At 40.4% G+C, this 15,070-nt stretch overlaps 1 protein-coding gene across 2 annotated transcripts in view; it reads right to left on the reverse strand.

The window, feature by feature from the left end:
- Positions 1 to 15,070, reverse strand: part of DMGDH (dimethylglycine dehydrogenase) — a 121,073-nt gene that overhangs the window by 63,176 nt on the left and 42,827 nt on the right. For both annotated transcript variants that reach the window (XR_004537971.1, XM_033929550.1), the window contains exons 6-7: positions 10,219 to 10,467; positions 9,940 to 10,138 (exon numbers count right to left, since the gene is read on the reverse strand). Coding sequence is in view for 1 of the 2 variants with exons in the window: in XM_033929550.1 (XP_033785441.1) it covers positions 9,940 to 10,138; positions 10,219 to 10,467 (448 nt within the window). In the remaining variant the exon portion in view is untranslated. The remainder of the gene's footprint in view (positions 1 to 9,939; positions 10,139 to 10,218; positions 10,468 to 15,070) is intronic.

Consider the following 15,070-nt stretch of genomic DNA (forward strand, 5'->3'; position numbering starts at 1 on the left):
GGTTGCAGGCTTACAAATCTTTTGGTCAAAGAGTGCGGTGACAGAGAAAAGTATGTGTGTATTCGGCCCATGGAAGAAGGGGGGTCGGGGGGGGGAAGGGGTGCGAGGGGGGCCCAATAGGATTGCTCAGTAAGGGGTCCAGAAATTTCTGATGGCGGCCCTGGTCAAATGGTTTGGTGTTGTGGAGCAGATGCCAAGCTGACAAGTTGCAAATGTTTTAGAGAATAAAGTGGAAGACCTTTAATGGTCATACTTTAGACTTCCAAGAGTCAATATGCATTTTAGGTATTATTGTCCATTCAAAAATTTTTGTGAGCTCCAAACTGATGCTCTTGCACAGGCATCTTTCTTTGTGCTCTGTCGCATAAGAGCAGTCAAATATATCCTTCCAGTTAATCTCGTCCATGTTCTCCTCCTTTTGGCATAGGTTATGCCCGATTTGGATTACTGCATTATCCTTTATAATGGTCTTCCATTTCATTCTATAAAAAGGTTTCATTCAGCACATACAGTTATCTTTTTGGCTAACTGGATGTTTATTGAAGAAGAAAAGCACAAAACCACTACATAAGCATTATACAAATACTCTAACCATGGCAGCATAATATATACACAAACAATACTGTTCCAGCAATATATAGCATTTTTCTTAAATTTCCCTAATACCCATCCCCTATCCCTCCCTTCCAAGATGTTATTTATTTTATTCATTTATCTCACAATTCTAGCCTGCCTATTAACTATAAGACTTACAATAAAACATACACAAAATCACAAAACATGACATCAATAAATGGACACCCCCAGGACAAAATATGCCTCAAAATGCCCTTCAACTGCAAATCGCAAAGCAAGTGTCCTACTCTAAAACAGTTTAATGAGTCAGATGACAGCAACAGCACTGGGGTGGGGGGGGATCCTTGATAAAGCATATAGCGAAACATTTTAGATCTAATCCTCCCTAGTCGAAAAAACCAAGGGCTCCTTTTATCAAGGTGTGGTAGGCGGTTAACGCGCAGAATACCGTGCGTTCAACCATCTGCCGCGCTAGTCGCTAACGCCTACATTGATGAGGCGTTAGTTTTTTGGCGTGCCGCGGGGGTTAGCACATGATGAAATGTCCGACTTGCTAACCCCCATAGCGCACCTTGATAAAAGGAGCCCTGAGAGAGATTTAAAAATTCGGAGAGAATAAAAACTAAAGATAAGTAATTCTCAAAAAATAAAATTTTATATATAATTTATTGAAAAATGAATAACATATGGTATATAGATTGGTTTAGATCTTAACAAATAAATGAGAATTAAAACTATATATATATTTATATAGAAGTATGGGCTATGAAAGTGATTTGAGCGGTGAGTAGTGGTGCTAAGCCCTTGGATGAAAGAAGAAATATGAATTGAATGAATAAGATAAAAGATATAGAAAACTAGTTGGTTAAATTATTATTTTTTCACTTGGAACAATTTAATTGGTTGGATTTCAAGAGCCAAGCCACAAACGAGAATCCTGCCACATCCTTCATTCACAAAATATCCATCTCTTCCAAATATCAAAGCTCCCCTCCCCCTTTTAGCTCTCTCTCCTATGTGCATTTCCCATACTTTCCTTTTCTATCAATTCCAAATAACTTCATATCTCTCCATCTGACCTCTTAATGAACATGTGAACTTATCAAATGAATACATCTCTTCCCATTTCATTTCCCAATGCAATAATGAGTCCCCTTTAAGTCTTCCACATCTTTGCAATAACCAGTTTGGCTTCTAAAAGGATGCAGATACCCTACTGCCAAAAAGCAGAATATAGAATCCAGTTTCTTTCTACACCTTACTTAATTTCCCACCCTTTTCCATATTGCAATCAAGTAGCACTGAATTTCTCTAAACTCCCACCGAATATAATCAAACATCCTCACCATCTCACATCCTGGTCCGGTGTTGGAGAGGGGTCTGTTGTCATCGTTTGGGGCCTTGCCGAGGGAATCCCGATCCTGGATGCTTCGCTGCTCTACCGGCCTCGCAAGGAGTGAAACGGTTGTAATGCTCTAATTGGACTAGGATTGAACTAAACTTTTGCTCTTTTTTTTTCCAGAGAAATTTTATTTAATTTATTTTATCTCATTTCTAATCTTCTCAGAGTTTATTTTATTTTATAGTGTTAATTTGGCCTATTATTTCACTTACACTGTACACTTACATGTATTTTACTTCTCTGCCTTTTGGTACAGGCAGTGATCAGATTTTGGGTTTTTTTTGGGGGTGGTACACATTTCATATTCTATATTATTAGCTATATCCTATCTCTAACTTTCCTATCTCTAATGAAGTTCCTTTCCTAATTTATCTGTATTTTACTGTAAACCGCTTAGATCTGTAATATGCTTAAGCGGTATACCAAATTTAATAAAACATAAAGATCCTCTCTAGCAACTTTCTGACTTCATCTTGCCCATCTGATATACAGTAAGATACATCCTGTGCAAAACCTTAAATTGCAGCTTCATGTACATCATTGCCCAAGAATATTTATTCATGTACTAATAGGCCGCGTCCTCTTTTTGAGATCAAGCGGGGCATCCCAACGGCTATTCCAGATGGTTTTGTGAAGGTATTTTACTCTATTCCATCATCTCCAGCAGCTGTGTGCATCTGGGACAGCAGTTTATACAAATTCCCCTTATAAAAGAAAGGCTCCAGAAGAGTCTCCAGCCTCCTTAAATGTCTAAAATTATCCTCTCTATAAATGAAGGACAGCAATTGGACATAGGTAAAAAAAAGGGAAACTCTCCTCTAACCTACTCTTTCACTAGAACTGCCTCCACCAGAAGTTGATGAAACTTCTCAATATCAACCCCCTTCCCCAGCATACAGGCCACAATCATCCTGAGAGAGGGGGCAATAGTCCTGAATTTTACTGCCTTGAAACATATACCCCCATCCACCTTCCATTTTCTCCTCTCTACTTTCAACACTCTAAGCAGCAGCCCTGAAAAGACTACCGTATTTTCACCCATATATCGCGCACCTGTGTAAAACACGCACACGGGTATAGCGCATGGGGAACACAAATTTATGTAAAAAAAATTTAATATAGCGCGCACACGCGTATACCGTGCATGCTAAAACCTCCTCCCGCCTATTCCGAACTGGCATACTCCCCCCCGCTCGCTTACCCGAGAGAGCATTTTTTTTCATTCGAATCCGGCATTCCCCCTGCGAACCGGCATCCTCCCCCCCCCCCGCTCGCATCACCCCCCCTCCCCCATGATCCTACATCCCCCCCCAGCACCGCAAAACATCTCTTACCCGATTGGGCACCGGCACCGGCACCAGCACCAATACACAGGATATGCCAGTGCCAGTGCCCGAAGATCCTCCCTCGTTGGGTTGGGCTGGGCTGGGCTGGGCGGTGCGATGCGAGAGAGATCCTCCTTCTTCCTGCGCCGGGCTGGACTAGGCTTTGAGCATTTGCGCATGCTCAAAGCCTTCTGGTCTCGCTCTCTCCGAGATAATCTCGGACAGAGTGAGACCAGAAGGCTTTGAGCATGTGCAAATGCACGGTTTGTAAAAATCGTGTATAACGCGCGCGTTATATGCGTGAAAATACGGTATCTGTCATTAAGAGCCTCCTTTCTTCTCTCCCCTTTCTATCCATATCACAAATCGAATAGATCCTCAAGAACTCCTCCACTTGGATCCAATGTATCCCCTCTGGTCTAATTTAATGATATTTCAGAGTTTTCAGTATGACAGTCTTATAGTTATGTGTTATTATAAGGAGCTCCGCCTTTCTCCCTGAATCTCACTAGTATAAGCTGACTAATCCTAGCTGTTCCTCCATCCCAAACAAACCTTAAGAGAATTCTCTGCCATTTTTGCATATAGCACCTTAGTACACACATCAGCAACTGGGTAAATAAAAATTCAGCTTAGGCAATGTCACCATTTTACAGGTCACCACACTACCCCACCAATTTTTCACTAGGGAGAACAACTTCTCACTTCACCTTTTATCTTTTAAATCAAGAGCAGATGATTTAATTGAAATAGCTCTCCAGTGTCATTGGAAATCGTCAGCCCTAAATACCTAAACCCTCCAGAAAGTTCAGGAATTGTTGAGAGATACAAAAGAACAATTAAGACAGGCCTTAAGTTGGTTTCACATTCAGGAAAGGATCGGCCTAGGCAGCAGCCTATAATTTTGGCAACTATGAGTACGTCACGCTCTTTAAGATCCATCAATCAAAAACTCCTAACAGTTACATCACTAAAAGTCATTGGAACTCGTCGCCCTGACATTTTTTCTGTAATAGCCCCACAATTATGGAACAGTTTACCCCAGTATCTTAGAGAAGAAAATGATCTGAAACAGTTTAAAAGCAGTTTAAAGAGTTTCCTTTTTAAAGATGCATTTAATTTATAAGCTTAATTAAGGATTATTATCAAATTTTTCCTTTTTTATCTTTTTATTTCCCCGTTATCTCCCCTACCTGTTGTTTTTACCATTTATGTTTTCTTTTATATATACGATTGTAGTTCTACCCTTTCTTTCCCCATGTATCTGTTAGTTTGTATGACTTTATTATTTTGTATGATAATGTGTCAAATTTATGTATCCTTTTATAATTAATCTGATGTATCTATTTTTTTATCTGTAAATCGCTTAGCAAATTAAATTAAGCGATTCAATAAGTCAAAAATAAACTTGAAACTTGAAACTTGATCATTGTCTCAGGAGGTACGAGGGGGTGTGTCCCCATTCTTTTAGGATTTCAGTGCATGAAACATTTCTCCTGATTCAATTTTACAGCATGTAAAGCAATTATGCTGGGATATAGAGACCCTGCATAGCAAAGTATCATCTACATATAGCATCTTGCTGAGCATATCACTACCAAAAATCTGTTTATATTTATCACACTCTGATCTCACAGCCGTGCTTCACTCGTTTATATATGGCTGACAGAGTCTTCTATTTAAAACGTAGAACACGTTAGACTAAATACCATTGGATCATATATGTTGGAACAATAACATAGCTGATCCCTATAAAAAGGCATGTTGCCGAAACATGGCCTGTGTCGGGTCTTTTAATAAAGTTTGTTTGATCATACCCATTCTTTAGGTCCATTGGGCTTTCTTCTTGTTGCGCTACTTTGCTGCACTACCAATTCCCTCTCCTTTGGTTGGTTACTGTATATACTCGACTATAAACCTATAAACCAAGGTAGCAGTCCCCCCTCTCAAAAAAGGGGAAAACTTAACTCGAATATAAACCGGAGGGTTTATATTCAAGTATAAGGCAATTCCCCCCCCTCCCCCAAGGACCACCATCACTGCTATCCTCCACTCCAACCCCCAAACCCCCCTCCAGGCCACAGGCACTGCTCTCCTCCCTTCTTCATCTATGCTGACTGGCTCCCCTGAATACCACTGTCACTGCTGTCCTCCTGCTCAAGTCCCTCCCAAAGACCACTGGCGCCACTGTCATCCACTCCAACTCCCCTGAGGACCACCGGCGCTACTTTCTTTCACTCTAAACCCCCACCCCCCCAAGGCCACTTGAGCTGATCTCCTCCCTTCCTCACCCAAGCTGATTTGTGTTGCTGTCCACTTCCTCCTTCCTTTCAACCAGCACTTTACTTACCATATGCATTTTGGTGCTGAAAGACGTTAACACCAAAGTTCTATGCTGGGCAAGTACAGGGCCATGCTTAAAGCCTTTTGGCTTCTATCCTCTACGAGATTCTCATTCTTAATTCTCTGAGCATGAGAATCTCAGAGAGGACAGGAGCTGGAAGGCCTTGAGCATGCGGTACCATAACTAAAGCACGCCGGACATTAGCATGCCGACAAACTCGCGGCGACATTTGCTTGCAGGACTTCTGCCGGTTTCAGGCCTTCAGATTTGCGCTCTGAGGGGGATGTTGGGGGGAACCCCCCCAGTACACTTAGAAGTCCTGACGCTCCCGTTGGGGAAAGAACCCCCCCATTACACTGAAAATGCCCTGAAAACTCCCAAAGAAAGGAGAACGAGAGTTTTCAGTGTAGTGGAGGGGGGACTTCAGTGTAGTGGGGGGGTCCCCAATGCGAGCACCAGGACTACTACGTGTAGTGGGTGGTTCCCCCACGTCCCCCCTCAGAGCAGAAACCTGAAGGCCTGAAACCGGCAGAAGCGGTGGTGCGCATTAGTCCTGTTCGCAAATGTCGCCGCGAAATTGTCAGTGCCAATATCCAGCGTGCTTTTGACAGGTCACCGTGCTTTTGACAGGTCACTGAGCATGCACAGATGCTCAAGGCCCTGTACTGTCCAGTGTAGAACATCGGCATCAGTCTCTTTCAGCACCGGCATGTATATGCTAAGTAAAGTGCCAGTCGGGGGAGAGTAGGAGATAGACAGCAGTGCTGATTAGCTTGGGTCAGGAAGGGAGGCAAGCAGCGACAGTGGCCTTGGGTGGATGGATCAGCACCAGTGGTCCTCAGGGAGGGTTGGAGTGTATGATAGTAGTGCCAGTGGTCTTCAGGAGGGAGTTGAGTGGGAGAACAGCAGCAGCTACAGTGGTCTTCAGGGGGAAGGGCTCAAAAAACCCGAGATCCTCATTTTTGGGGCCAAAAAATCTTGGTTTTTATTTGTGTATATACAATAATAAACTGTTTAAAGCCATTTTTCACTACCATCAGTTTAGCAGGATATCAAGCCTAAGTGTTTCTTTAAAAAATTTAAGGAGGTCATAAAAGGAGATAGGGATTGATATATTGCTCTTTCCATGTGGTTACACAATCAAAGCAATTTACATATTTTAGACAGATACTTATTTTGTACCTGGAGCAATGAAGTGTTAAGTGACTTGCCCAGAGTCACAAGGAGCAAAAGTATGAATTGAACTCAGAACCTCACACTAAACCACTCCTCTAAGTAGCCTTTAGTGTTTCTATCTGTGAGTTACCTCTACTGCCTAATCTTTTGTCTACAGCTTTCAGTGCATTGAGCATCATATTCTCTTACCCTTCCTATTATTCTAACTCTTTCTCCCTCTACGATAATGTCGCTGCCCTTGTTTCCCAACATTTCATCACTGACTTCCATTTAATTTAATTAGTTTACAATTATCTGTCTTGGCATAGTGAGTCTCATTTTATGTTATCCCCCTATTTTCCTTCTTTTCTCATGTTTGTTTTTCTTCTCAGGCTATAAGTGGTAAATAAATATTTTTAAAACGTTGTTTGTTCTTTATGCATTAGGATACTGTTTGAGTAAATGCTACTAAACTTAGAAGAAGGATATATTTTCATCCAGAGGAAAGTTCTAGGCTATTGTTTTTGAATCAAAATATTCTGTGGTATTCTCTGAGCTCTGAATATCGCCCCCCTAAGTTTCAATGGCACACACTAGCCAGGCTTGTGGAAAGTGCTAGAAAGCTGCTATTTGGGGCACTCGGGAAAAGCAGTTACTATTGAGACTCCACAACAAAAGTCACCCTGCTCACAGGCATACTTACTAAGACCAATTAATCAAACTATTTACCAGCCTTTTATGTATCTCAGAAGCCATATGGCTCAAGTATACGCTTATACTGTCGCATGCAGCAGAAATAACTTCTGGTCAGTGCCATCGCAGCTGTGCACCTCTAAATCATTCCTATGGGAGCTGTTTTGTTATAATTCTTGAGGAAGCAGATATTAAACAACTGCGAAATCTGAAATCAAGCAGCACTCACGTTCACCGTGAACAGATTGTGTATCAGCAAGACAAAGGTCTTAATAGAGCACTGCAGTTATAAGAGCTGTCAAACTAAAATGTTAAAACAGACTACTGCTTTAACTATTTCCCCACATTAATTTAATATAATACAGGATTTATGAATCGCACTAATACCAAGAAGCCATACAATACAAAATCAATCATTAAATGAAGCAAAGAGTATCCAGATCTAAGTGAGTATAGCAATTTCTCAGTGCCTGCTGCTTTCAGCAATTGACTATGCCAGTATCTATTATTAGGATCATGGATTTGATATACTGCCTTTCTGTGGTACAACCAAAACAGCTCATATTTGTTATATGCAGGTACTTTCTCTGTTCCTAGTGCATACACCAGTGTTTCGCAAAATTTTTCGAGACGGGGTACACTAAACCTACTGTCCCCGACTCAAGACACTCGGAATTGAGCTGGCATGATGATGTCACGCACATGCGCAAAGGTCCTTCAAATGGGCCTTACACCGAGAGAAGGACCTGTGCTGGCTGCGCTGGAGAGAAGGGCTGGCAGAGAGCAGAGGTGCTGTTGAGTTTGTCTACATGCTGGCTGCAAGAAACAGTGTGAATAACATTTTTAGCACTTACAGAGACTTTCACATCACTCTAACCAACCTAGGGCTAGATTCACTAAGCCTACTGATTGTGTCCTGACCAGTTTGCGAGCTTTTTCTGACCCCGACCCGATTCACTAACCTTCTGCCTGATCCGATCCGCACATGCAAATGAGGAGAAATAGCATACATAAGCAGGAAGGCAGCGATTCACTAAACAGATGATGGAACACCGATTGGGTTTGCCGATCCAAAATTTAGCGACTGCTGAGGACCAGTTGTTCACGAGCTTGCCGACTGTCCTGCTCTTTGCCGCCCTGAAATCCCAGTATCAAAAAGTAAAACCATCAAAATAAAACATCTCCCTTGTGCTCTCTGCTGCCCTGCTCTCTGCGGCCCTGTCTCTCTGCGAGCCCGCAGTTTTAACCCATGGGTTTAAAGCAGGGCTACACTATTATGGCGTGTTCTGTTTCCCTGCAAAGTGTGTTCTGTTCCAATGATTCTCGTGGGGGCCAACGAAGGCAGCCACTCCTCCCCCTTTCATTTTGACCTCAAGTTGTGTGGAGAGCAGGCGCATGTGCGGATCACACCTACAGGCACAGAGGATGGTCTGAGCATGCGTCTGGATTGCTCTGCAGCGATCCATGAGGTCGGTATAGGGCAAGCGTCCGATTACTTCATTTGCATGAGGACGCTGAAGTGAATCAGTCGCCTGCCAAGACTCAGCCACGGATCACCCAGATCAGTGAGCTTTAGTGAATCTAGGCCCTAGTAAGTCAATTCCAGCGCAGGGTCCAATCTAATTCCTATGACACCAGACATAACAAACACATCTCTCTGAAACATCTAGATGCCATGCAAAAGCCAAATGCTCTCAAGTAAACAGAGATAAACTTAGAATCAAATTTACACAAAAGGGGAGAGGGGACCTAAAAATATGTCACAGAGCAATTTTACAATCAATTCTGTCCTCCTACTATCTACAGAAACCTTATCTGCAAGTCTCCAGGTGGGGTTTGGATTAAGGATTGAAGAATTTCTTTGTCAAACAGGGCCACAATAATCCCTTTAGCAATCAAAGCAATTATTTTGCCCTTTAATATTTTTTCTGCATCTCATTAATTCTGCTGAGTGAGCTTTTCTAGATATCCAACCATGTCTTAAAATATTTAAAAAGTTCAAAATTTCAAGTATACTTATGTATCATTCCATAGGTCATACTGACAACGAGGTTATCAAATGCACTCAGCATGCCCACAATTGCTATACAAATCACAATCCACCTCTCCCCAAACAGTACATCTATAAGACCTCAGTGTTATTATGCAGAGGTAGAATGGGGAGAGTTTATTCCATTTCCTGCTCATTCCTATACAAAAATATATTGAAAAAATATGTGATATTATAAAATTGTTTCTGCAGAAAAGTCTCACCATGAAAAGATAAGAGATCATTTGGTAAATTTGAAATTTCTATTCCTTCAAATGATGCAAATTCAATGGATTTTCACAGGGAGGAAGTCATAATTCTTTATTTTCTACAGGGAGAGTTGTTCTAGCAGCTGGTAAGGAAAGTCACATGAGACAGGAACATACTGGACGCTGATGTTCACAAATGAACTCACCCAAAACCGACAGCTACCCAATAATTTCTAAAACCCTGATGAGGGCCAACCATAGGAAGAATATCCGGAGTGTATGTAATAGGTCCTGAAACTATGTTGAGTATGTCTGCTTTTTTCAAAACTGGAACCATCTCCATAGCTGCCTCAACATGGTCCATTATTCGGTCTAAATCAGACTCAAAAAGTTCTTTTCCAAAACCTGGGGGGGAAAATAACACAAATCACATAATGTCACTCATTATTTTTGTTATGATAAAAGCTACTTATGATAGTAATTACCCGGTGGTACTCCTTCCTTTACCCAAGACTCTTGTAGCTTCATTTTCTCAGGACTTTCATATGGTCCAAATAAAAGCCCATCTCTTTCCTGTCTTAGGTAATAAGATCCTTCTAGGTCACGAAGTACTGGTAGTTCCCTCTTGAGTGCTTTTACTTCAGGGACTGTTGCTGTGACCACATACTGATGATGAACGGGAATGAGAGGATGCTCTAGTCCTATCATTTTTCCAATTTCTCGAGCCCAGAAACCTATTAAAACAATAAATTCCCCAAAATTATATTTTAATGTTCATTTAAGACACCTAGCAATTAGATTCACAGCTCAGGCTTATATTCGTAAGTGAGCTATGGTATATGATCCCTAACCAACGGTCAAGGTAAAATGTACTCACTAAAAGAAAGAAGGGACAGTGATATGAAAGATATTTCAAATATTTAACAAGCTGCCATCATAGGAAATGCCATTTTACACAGGAAAATGGCATTGTCTGTAGCTACAAGGAGAAAGGCTCACAGAAAATACTGCAAATTACTTCTTTTCAGAAAGGGTGGCACATGCCTGAAATAGTTTATGGGTAGAGGTTGTAACAATCAAACCATGAAAAAATTAAACGTTTTAGACCAGGCTTGTCCATCATTTTTCTATTGGGGGCCACATTTTACATCAGTGTTTCTCAACCCAGTCCTGGAGTACCACCTTGCCAGTCAGGTTTTCAGGATTTCCACAATGAATATGCAAAATATTGATTTGCATACACTGCCTCCATTATATGCAAATTTCTTTCAAGCATATTCTTTGCAGATATCCTGAAAATCTGACTGGTAAGGGGATATTCCAGAACTGGGTTGAGAAACACTGTTTTACATCATTCGGAGAGCCAAAATATGCACCATTGTGTTTTGCTACATGTTTTGTCAAATATTGGCCCCTGTGTCCTCCCCTGTTCCAACAGAAATTGAAGTTACTAACAACCATAAAATAATTTGCCTAGCAATGTGTTTGGTAGGCTGCCAAAGTGCTACCAGACTTCAGCTCCACTAGCCTTTAGTTTTCTGATGAGTTACCAAACATAATTAGAGCAGCAGGCTGAGAACAAGGGAGGCCAGGGCTCAAATCTCACTGATGTTGCTTGCACTTAACCCTCCATTGCCTCAGATATAAAACTTTAAAATAATAAGCCCTCTAAGTATGAAAATACTTACTGTATATGAATGTATCTTGCCTTGAGCCATTACTGAGAAAGGTATGATCTAAATCCAATACCAGGTATCATGAGAAGTAATACAAAACACTACAAATATCACACAGGACCTACAGAGCAATTGCAACATATCATAATAGCAGTAACTTCCACAAGTCACACAACAAGCATCTACCTAGGACAAGAAAGTACCAAAAACACCGTAGCAAGCACTAGAACATCAATAAACCTATTGGAAATCTAAACAAACCAGATTAGAACAGATCAATTTTGCTGTCGATGATAACAGAAAACCATGCCTCTTTCACACAAGCAGAACACAGACCTTCACCCAAATAGAATAAGTAACCACAAAATAAAAATAGAAATAAAAATTAAACTGAGCCTCTAAGAAACCAGACTTCATACAGTGCATTACCAGAGAAAGAGAAATAATGCATGTTCACTTATACTGTGCAAAATATAAAGAGAGCAGACATAAATTTCCCAAAAACTTACATATTCCAACCACTACATTACAAATTAACAAATGCAGATAAAATAAAAAAATGGAAAATGATACCATATAAATGGACTAAATATATTTTTGTTGCAATTTAGCTTTCAGAAGCTAAAACCTCCTCACTCAAGTTAGGACAGTATATTGCTATTATAGTATCCTGTCCTAATCTGAGGAAGGAGATTTTGATCTCTAAAGTTAGTCAATATGGTATTAAAATTAATCAAATAAGAAGATAGTACCTTAGTTCCATTTTCTATTTTTACTTATTAGCATTTATTAACACATCTACCACACTAGTTTATCTTAAACTAAAAAGGTAGAAAAAATAATTTTATTTTCTCTTTTGTGATTACAATGTGTCAGATTTGAAATATGTATCCTGCCAGAGCTGGTATTAGACAGTGAGCGTGAGCTAGGACCTAACATAGAGAGGAAAAGTCTTTTTTGTTTATTTTGTTTACACCATAATGCCAGCGTGAGTAGGAGGGGGCAAAGGGGTTAGGGGTGTGTGAAGAGGCTACAAAATAAACCCGCCAGGACATTTGAAAAAAAACACCCAATTGGACAGGAAAAGTGAATCGAATCAAAAAATAAATTCAATAGCCTGAATCAAATCAAAAAATTTTCCCTGAATCAGGCAGCAAGTGCATACTGCACAACAAGCGCCTGCGAAGAAAGCAGCAACTTCCAGACCCCCCAAAGCAACAGCAGCCACTAGATCAGGGCTGGGGAATGAGGGCCACAATCCAGTCGGGTTTTCAGGATTTCCCTAATGAATATGCACGAGATCTCTTTGCATACATTGGAGGCAGTGCATGCATTGGAGGCAGTGCATGCATATTTGTTTGTTTTATATCTATGTATTACCTTTAAAATGGAATAACATAGAAACAAACTACTTATCCAGTTTCAGAAGAAGAAAGAATACGATAAATGATTCTATCCAAACATTTCAGTGATTTTATATTAATTTATACAAGCAGTTTAATGCATTTCTTTAAGGAGTCTTTTTTTTTTTTTTTTAGCACAGTCTACAAGCAGAAGAGCTGGGAAAAAGTGGATTGAACCAGCTCAGGCTAGTTTACAGCCAAAGCCCCTGTCAAAAAACAGGGAACAGTCCACCAGACTGCTAAACAACTAGTACTTTGCTTGGAGGTTAGGAATGTGAGCACAGCTGTGCTGGCCAAAGAAATCCTGGGTAATGATTTGGAAGGGGTGGTGTAAGAAAGAAGAATAACAGTTGGCTGCAATAGACACTGGATTAGCAGAAATCCTGACTGTGGTTTCAGAAAGTTAAGCAATATTGGCTTTGGATGTCTGATGTGACTGATCCCTGTCCCCTAGTATATGTTCGAAGCAGTAATAGGACATAACTTGCGGTATCTCAGATAAACTCCTGCCATTTGTACTTTTTTCATTTTTTTAATATTTGAAAATGTTGGGCATAAATTGGTAGAACCTGTAAAAAGGAAGTTCTCATATAAATTATACTGCAGAATTAAAAATTATAGAATACTATAGTGCTTATTCCTAAATTACAGATAACAAGCAGGAAAAGTGGGGTTGGACAAAAGTCTTTCCTAATGAAGAAGAGCCAAAGAATAATTGAATTAAAACATACGTTTATTATATGGATCCACAAAAGTGTCGACCCATATAATAAACGTATGTTTTCATTTGATTATTCTTTGGCTCTTCTTCATAAGGAAAGGCTTTTGTCCAATTCCACTTTTCCTGCTTGTGTTTTTTGTGGGATTTTGTCCTGCTGGACTTTTTTGATTTTGTTTTTCTAAATTATAAATACAATATATTGTTGTTCTAGTTTTCTAAAAAGAAAAAGTAGGTGTGCTATTAAAAGAATTGCCCTCTTGGGGGACAATTCTATAGAAAATACATTAACAGTTACAGGCCTAATATGTTTAGAATAATGCCACAGAATAATGCCATCAGAATAATGCCACAGAATAATGCCACAGAACTGTTTAGAATAATGCCATCTATGCGCATATGTCTGTACATGTACATGTAAATGCCACAATTCTTCCTAAATGTGATTCTGTAAATATGTGCTTAACTTACATAGTGCTTATTTTACAAGTAGGGATACAGAAGCATGATATAACAAGAAATTAATTAGCATAGAACCTTGATTCTCAAAATTTAAAGCAGCCCTTTTTCAACAGGCCTTTGGAAGCAAGGATAAAATGAGCTGAATGCTCTCAGAGATGCTAATACTAATTACCTATGTCTTCCTTCCATTACTTCCCTCTCTGCTATTCCCATATTTCTCATACTTTTCCTATTTCCTTTTGTTTCCTTGCTACTTACACTACAACAAAAAAGGCATTACTTTCTCTCTCAACTTATTGAGAACTGTTTTGTAGCATGTTCAGGAAAGATGGTATATCAAATGAAATGAACCATAAACAATAAGGGAGCCTGGGCTGGGTGCAAATTTATGTACAGTATATAATATAGGGCTCCTTTTACGAAGGTGCGCTAGCGGTTTTAGTGCATGCTTAGCACGCGCCACATTGCCGCGCATGCTAGATGCCAACACTCTAAAGAGCTGGCGTTAATATTTTCCATGTAGCGCGGGGGTAGTGCCCGTTATAAATGCTAGCGCACCTTCGTAAAAGGAGCCCATACTGTAAGTTACACATGTTGTTTCCAACATCTAGGTGCAAGCATTTCACCAGCTCTATGAACGTTCACTCCTAAATCCTAGGTGCATATTTAACCTGTTAGGCTAGTATTATATGAAGTAAAGTAGGTATTTACTTTCCTTTACAGAATAGGTTCCTACAAGGTGCTCAGTTACAGGATTGCCCAGTCGGTGCCTGAGAACATGTCCACACTTGAGCATTAATAATTTGCAGAATTGCTTGTGCCAATTCTTGAGAATAGATTGGAAAGCATCAATGCCAAGGCTGGACCAGATGGGGAGAGAGGGAGACAGAGAGTGAGATGTCGACCACAAGAAGAAAAGCAAAGATATGGATACCTAAGGGGTAGGAGGCACAGCATGCTAGTCCTGTAGGGAAGGAGGCCAAGGGAAGGATGCTGGTCAGACTCATGGGGTGGAAAGAGGGAGGGATATCTACTGGATCCACAGGGGGGTGGGGGGGCAGCTAGAGATTTACCACTG

The sequence above is a fragment of the Geotrypetes seraphini genome, chromosome 1, assembly GCF_902459505.1.
Source record: "Geotrypetes seraphini chromosome 1, aGeoSer1.1, whole genome shotgun sequence".
In the NCBI taxonomy this organism is placed as follows: Eukaryota; Metazoa; Chordata; class Amphibia; order Gymnophiona; family Dermophiidae; genus Geotrypetes; species Geotrypetes seraphini.